This window comes from Gavialis gangeticus, unplaced genomic scaffold (genome assembly GCF_001723915.1).
Source record: "Gavialis gangeticus isolate Ggan-Ray unplaced genomic scaffold, GavGan_comp1, whole genome shotgun sequence".
Classification (NCBI taxonomy): Eukaryota; Metazoa; Chordata; order Crocodylia; family Gavialidae; genus Gavialis; species Gavialis gangeticus.
This window is the reverse complement of record NW_017729022.1, coordinates 54261263-54267345: the sequence shown is the minus strand read 5'-3', so window position 1 is coordinate 54267345 and position 6083 is coordinate 54261263. Positions and strand designations below refer to the sequence as shown.

At 44.0% G+C, this 6083-nt stretch overlaps 1 protein-coding gene across 1 annotated transcript in view; it reads left to right on the top strand.

Moving 5' to 3' along the window:
* The window catches only part of GAS2L3 (growth arrest specific 2 like 3), a 33675-nt gene that overhangs the window by 17491 nt on the left and 10101 nt on the right, over positions 1-6083 (top strand). The window contains exons 6-8 of the mRNA XM_019514995.1: positions 507-570; positions 1466-1604; positions 4217-4324. Of these exons, the coding sequence (XP_019370540.1) occupies positions 507-570; positions 1466-1604; positions 4217-4324 (311 nt within the window). The remainder of the gene's footprint in view (positions 1-506; positions 571-1465; positions 1605-4216; positions 4325-6083) is intronic.

Below are 6083 nucleotides of genomic sequence, written 5' to 3'. Positions count from 1 at the left end.
GGGAAACAGCGTCTCCCCCAAAACCTCAAGAATTATTTTTTTAACAACAAATCTAGTTTCCCTTGTCTTATCCTTTCCCCTGCTTTTCTCTGTTTCCTGCTTTCAGTAGCAAAATGGAAAAAGGAAGGAGAATAAGATTCAGTATTTTAAAAATCCTCAGTTTTTTAAAGACTTTTAAAATTCAAATGTGGAGGACCCAAACCAGATCCATCTGAGGACCTGTAAAGGAAGCCTGGGCGAGATGCAGGTTTTGAGAATAGAAGATGCAATGGTGGTTGATGAAGGAGGCAATAAAGGGTTGGGGGAGTGAGTGCATAATAAATGTCCCCTATTCATGGTATCGCACACCCGAGAACTGTGTGTGAATGTAGCTTGTTTGCAGAATGCAAGGGTGGTTCAGGGAATGGGTGGCGATCCCAACAGTCTGCCATTCTCTGTACTTAGCCTATAAGTCTTAGCTGGTAGAGCTTTCTCAGGAAGAAGTGTGACTTATTTTTCCTTTCTAGTTTTGCATAAGGATCCAAGACAGGTATATCTCTGTCTACTGGAAATTGGTCGCATAGTATCAAGGTATGTAGTCAAACAAGTTTTCTAAATAAAAGCCAAAAAATTTGTTCTGGTAAGTATATATCCTGTTGGTTTGTATACCGTATTATAACACTGTGTCTTTAAGCACAGCCAAAATATTTTCTGCCCCCAAATAGAAACTAATTAGCAGCTCTGTTGTCAGACCCTGCCTACAGCTTGGATGCTTTTTAAAGGAAAAATCCCCACCATTGTGAATAGCTGCCTTAGGTTTCCAGATGTTCCTCTTGGGAAGGTGCAGATCTATACTGCTTCTTAATATAGGTTGTACCAATATAGCTAAATGTTAGTCAGCCCCATCAATATCAAGAGGACACCCCCATGTGTAAAGAGAGGAGGTTATAACTGGAACTTTGACTCCAGGGTTTTTTTAGGCTTTTTAAGAGTTTTAAATACCCCAAACTTTCCAATTCTTTAATTTTTAAAAACTTCTAAACATGTTCACAGTCTCTTGCCTTCCATTGGGAATACAATGAACTTTTTCTTAACATTTTCCTGTAATTTGGATTTTCTAATGTTTACCAACTTTTGCTGTTTCCAAGTCCTCTTCCCTTCTCCCCAGTGGCCCAGTGGCTGGGAATAGATGTGTGCTAGCTGTTGAACATAACTCAGCCAAAAGCAGGATGTTGCTAACCAACTCAGAAAATGTCTGAGTAAAACTCTCCCTAACCTGAATACTATTACTGGAACACCTAGATCATTCTTCTTCTGATAGATCAGACTTTTCTGGGAATGGTTTTCTTTTCCCTTTTCAATTATTCATCACCTTGCATGTATCTTCTTCACATCTTTTCTTTTCTTTTCTTTACAATTTTTATCCAGTTGTTTAGTTTCCTTATGAAACTGTTTTTCCCACCATCTTATCTGTATATGTGTTCAGATATGGAGTTGAACCTCCTGTGCTAGTAAAATTGGAGAAGGAAATCGAATTAGAAGAAACACTGCTAATGACCTCTGGACCTGTAACACCTGTTAGCACCCCAAAGCCCTGTTGTCACCACGGGGAGCTACATGAAGCAGTAAGTACTGGACATGTCTTTATTTGTGATGAGGGCTTCAAATGACTCGTGCCTGATTTTGGGGTGTGCTGTGCCTCTCTTTACATACCCAAACTTGTGGATCCAAGGGCTTTGTGTGTTCTTGAGCACACAGCCCACACATTGGGAGCAACGTGGCATACTAGATGGGTAAGCTTTATTCTGTGTTGTTCTTAAATGATGTTCAGTGTATTTAATATTAAACAGGGTAGAGTTGTGCCTTTTTAAAACACATGGCTGTGGCAGAGCACCTTTGGTGCCTGCCACTTTAAGGGCTGAGAGCAGGCAGCTGGCAGGTACAGGGCAGCCCTGATGAGGCGGTCACGTGACTGCAGGCAGCCCCAGGGAGTGGAGGAGAGGGCTGAGCAGCCTCCATTTTAGCTCAAATCCTCAGGGCTGAGCCAGGAGTTGCTGCAAACAGCTGGGGAAAAAACACCTCCCAGCTGGAGCTGCTTGGAACATCTTAGAGGTACGGGCAGGAGCTGTGGGGATGGTAGGAGGCTCCTGGTCCTGGGACATGACAGAAAACTATACCCTGCTGGGGAAGGATGGCTTGGTGGGACTTCCCATAGTGGGGGTAGTTCCCCAGAAATGCCAGGCCAGTTGCGCCCCTAGTGAAAGGTGGGTAGGGGCACCTTATAACCCCAGCTACCACTACCCAGTGGACAACTTTAGAGCAGGAACAGGCACAGGGGGTGAGGCACATCTGTGGACACCTGAGCCCATAGGGTGTACGACCCTGGAGGCCCCAGCAATGGGGCAGAAATATTTGTACGGAGGTCTGCACAGAGTAGGGTGCATGGTAGTGCTTGAAGGGCTGTGTGTGGTGGGCATAGAGTAGGGTTGCAGGGGTGGCCTGAAGGGCTGCACATGGGCCACCCCCTATGTGGGTTACAACAGGAGTAAGTTTCTTGGAGAGGGGCTAGTGGCTGAGTTCAGCTCAGTCTGAGGCATAAGGCCGGTGGCCACAGGGCCTGAAGAGCTGTGTGTGGGCCAGCTAGAGTGTGAGTAGGAAAGCTGGAAGAGAGTAGGGCCAAAGGGCTGCACGGATCCATGGTGAGTTGAGAGTGGTCCACTGAGGGGCAGTATGAATGAGGCCCTGTGAGAGGGGGCTGAGTGCAAGAGTAGAATGCTAATGGCCCAGCAAGGAGCAGAGTTTATCCTGGCCTTGGGCCAGAGCTGTTACTAATTTTCAGTGCCACCTGCGAGGCATGGGGCAAGGTATAGGGAAGGTCGGAGCCATGTACAATGCCCTAGGCATCGGAGCATTTAATGAGCAGCCTTCCACATTCAACATCCAGTTTATTACACCAAGTCATGGCAGACGACACAGGGCAGACTGCCCTAAACAGGTGGGTGGGCCAACACAGAGACCCGGCCCTGGGTGGGCCCCTGTCACAATAGCAAATTGAAGTTTGGGATTGTTTTGTCATGGCAAAACCTGTTGAGGAATCAAACTTGTTTAAAATATCACCCACAAAAATCCTTGCATCTCCAAGGCATCTTTTATTGAATCAACTGCATTGTTGGGATAGACTTGGACGAGCTAAGTGGGTCCAATAAAAGATATCACCCGCAGAAATCCTTGCCTCATATTTTTCCTGGACCGTCATAGTTGCATCATTTCAACACTACTACAATATCTTAGAATTGTTTGAGTCAGTTTCTTTAATTAGAACTAGGAGGAAATTTTCCTTCATGCAGAAAAGGAAATGACTCGCATTGCTTAGGAGTAAATCTCTTAAGGCCTGTTTGCAGCTTCTCTATTTTGTCTAAACTTGAATATTTAAGTCTTTAAATGTTTAAAATAGGTTTGGCTTTGCGGGGGGATGTTTCCCATCACAGAGTCTTCTGATCAACTCCACTATGACATGAGAAGGTTGTTTCTTGTTAAAGGCTAAGTAATACTGTAGCTTAGCAATGGTCTTGAACTTCCATTACATAATAGTGGTTTGTTGTTCTTCCGTATCTTTGTCTTTCCACCCTCTCCCCTTAAAACAAACAATTCTCTTGTTCAACTATGGGGCTAATTCATGTGTAGCTTCTTTTATTTTGTCTCTCTCTTGACCCCTCCATAGATGGCTTTTTCTCCTCCTAAAATTTACTGTTAAAAACCTCTTCAGATGAGACCTAGTTCTGCTAAATACTATTTGAGCATGTAGTCCCAGCCATCTGGTGGAACTGTATTTGAGACCAAAAAGAAAGCTGTCTTCATGGAGCTGTGTATTTTGGCAGTGCTACTCAAACTGAAGGAAACAAATCGTTCAGTGGGCTAAGAAAAGGAAGGCAAATACATGTGGGAGAAGGAACTCTAAAAACTGCTAAATAAGAACCATGTCCTGTCTTTCTTGAAAGATAATGTTTTGCATGTCTGTGTGCATTTTTTACTTCAAATTATATGTAAGAGTTCTATCTGTTGGGATCTTCTAGGGAGGAAAAGTATCTCGATAGGGATGTATTTATTAACTTTCTTTTACAACTGCTTACAAGACTTCTCAGTAGTTTAATTTACCAATAATTACCATAACCTAATCTTTTAAAAATATTAATAGCAATAAAACACTAACATTTTCTCTCATTTAATTTAAACCTAGGTTAAGCACATAGCAGAAGATCCTCCCTGCAGCTGTTCCCATAGGTTTTCAATTGAGTATTTATCTGAAGGGCGGTATAGGCTGGGAGATAAAATCCTCTTCATACGAGTAAGTGGTGCAGTTCTTGACTGGTTCCTCATCCCCTGAGTAACATTTGCCTCTGTCTTATCTAGGCTGAGTTCTAAGACAACTGGATTTTTAATTTAGTCCCATATGTCTAAACGGCCGAACAGGAATGCACAATTTGCATAACTTTTGGGTGACTGGTTTAATATCTGGATACCTAGCAATGGCCACGCCAGTCTTGTGATCTGTCACAGGTCAATGGTGACTTGGAAGCATAACAGGAAGGGATGAAGTAATATTTAGTTACCACAGCAGAGAGAGGGTCAAGGATAGTGGATTGTTGTAATGACCTATCAGAGTGCCCATGCCTCTGTCTGTAGGCGCAGCAGTTTTATCCCAGAGATTTTTTTTTTTAAAAGAGAAGTCTTTCTTAGGGTAACCCTTAAGAGGGAGATGGTAGCAACCAGGAGACTTTGGATTGGGGAAAAAGAGGCAAAAAGCTCCTTTTCTTTTCTGCTGGAGGGAGATTAGGGCCTCAAATATAATTGACTGGGGGGGCTTCAATTTTGTATTAGAGTTCAGGACCAATGTTCTAGTTGAAGTCCTAATGTCTTCCAGTTCCCCAGAAGTTGAGGATGGAAGAACATAAGAATATTTTTCTCAGGACACTTCAGGTATTTGCTGCTAGCTCACTGGGGAGTGTATGGAGGGATAAAACAGGAGAGAGGGAGAGAAAGAAGGGGAGGTAACATATGAGAAAGAGACACCTTCTGTCTCTCTTGCAGTTAATAGTGTAGTTTACACTAGTTTGCCATTTAGTATCCTAATGCCTGGCTATGGGCACTCTGATTCATACGCACTAATATAAAAACATAATCTTAACCAAAAAAGATTGAGAAAATGAAATCCTAGTCATATAAAGTCTTGTGTGTGTGCTTCAAGAAACATCTTTCTAGGAGAGGGGGTATCGTGGTTTATAGTGTAAATAGTAGGCACAGACAGAAGTGACAAAGTTTGCCCAATCTGGCCTCTGAAAGTGCTCTACAGCTGTGAACACAAGCGCATGGCTGAAGAATGCTTTAAAAGGGCCTGATACCACAAAAATCTGAACTCTCATTACCTGATGATTCAGATGAAGGTGCTCCAAAGTCCGGTGCCTTCCGTAACTTCCATCTGTGCTTGCTGGGAGCAGGATTTAGCTGACAAAGCCCAGCACTGCTCCCCGTGTTGTTTTCAAAATGGGAGGGGGAAGGGAGTGGAGGGGAGCTTATTTTGAGGGTTGTCCAGTTGGTGCTGGAGGATGGGGTGGGTGGACTGGAGTCTTCCCTCCCGTTCCCCCTCCCCCCCCCCCCCAAAGTGGGGGTTCCAATCCACCCTCACCCTGGCGTGGCTGGGAAAACCCCAGAATGGACCTCCCTCCCTGCTTTCTCCCTCTTCTATCCTGAGTCAGCATGGGATCTGGGGTGGTGGGGGAGTAGAGCCAGGGGAGGAGGCTGCAGAATCACAGCCTCTCTCCCTGGATTGACTTCAAATTGGAGCTTGATCCCTCAACCTCCCAACCAAACAGCTAACGCCCATTGGGTTGGGAGGATTCGTCTAACTCATGGCGCTTTCTTTGAAGCACCATGAGTTAGACCCGGGAGCTGCACTTCTGTCTGCACCTTCTATTGTGTCAAACTGCTGCTGTATAAATAGTTACAACTAAACTGAATTGCCTAAATTTAAAGTTTAGTGCTTTACGTTACTATTTGAAGTCATAAATCGAACTGCAAAAAAGCTAGCTCAACAGAATATAAATGTT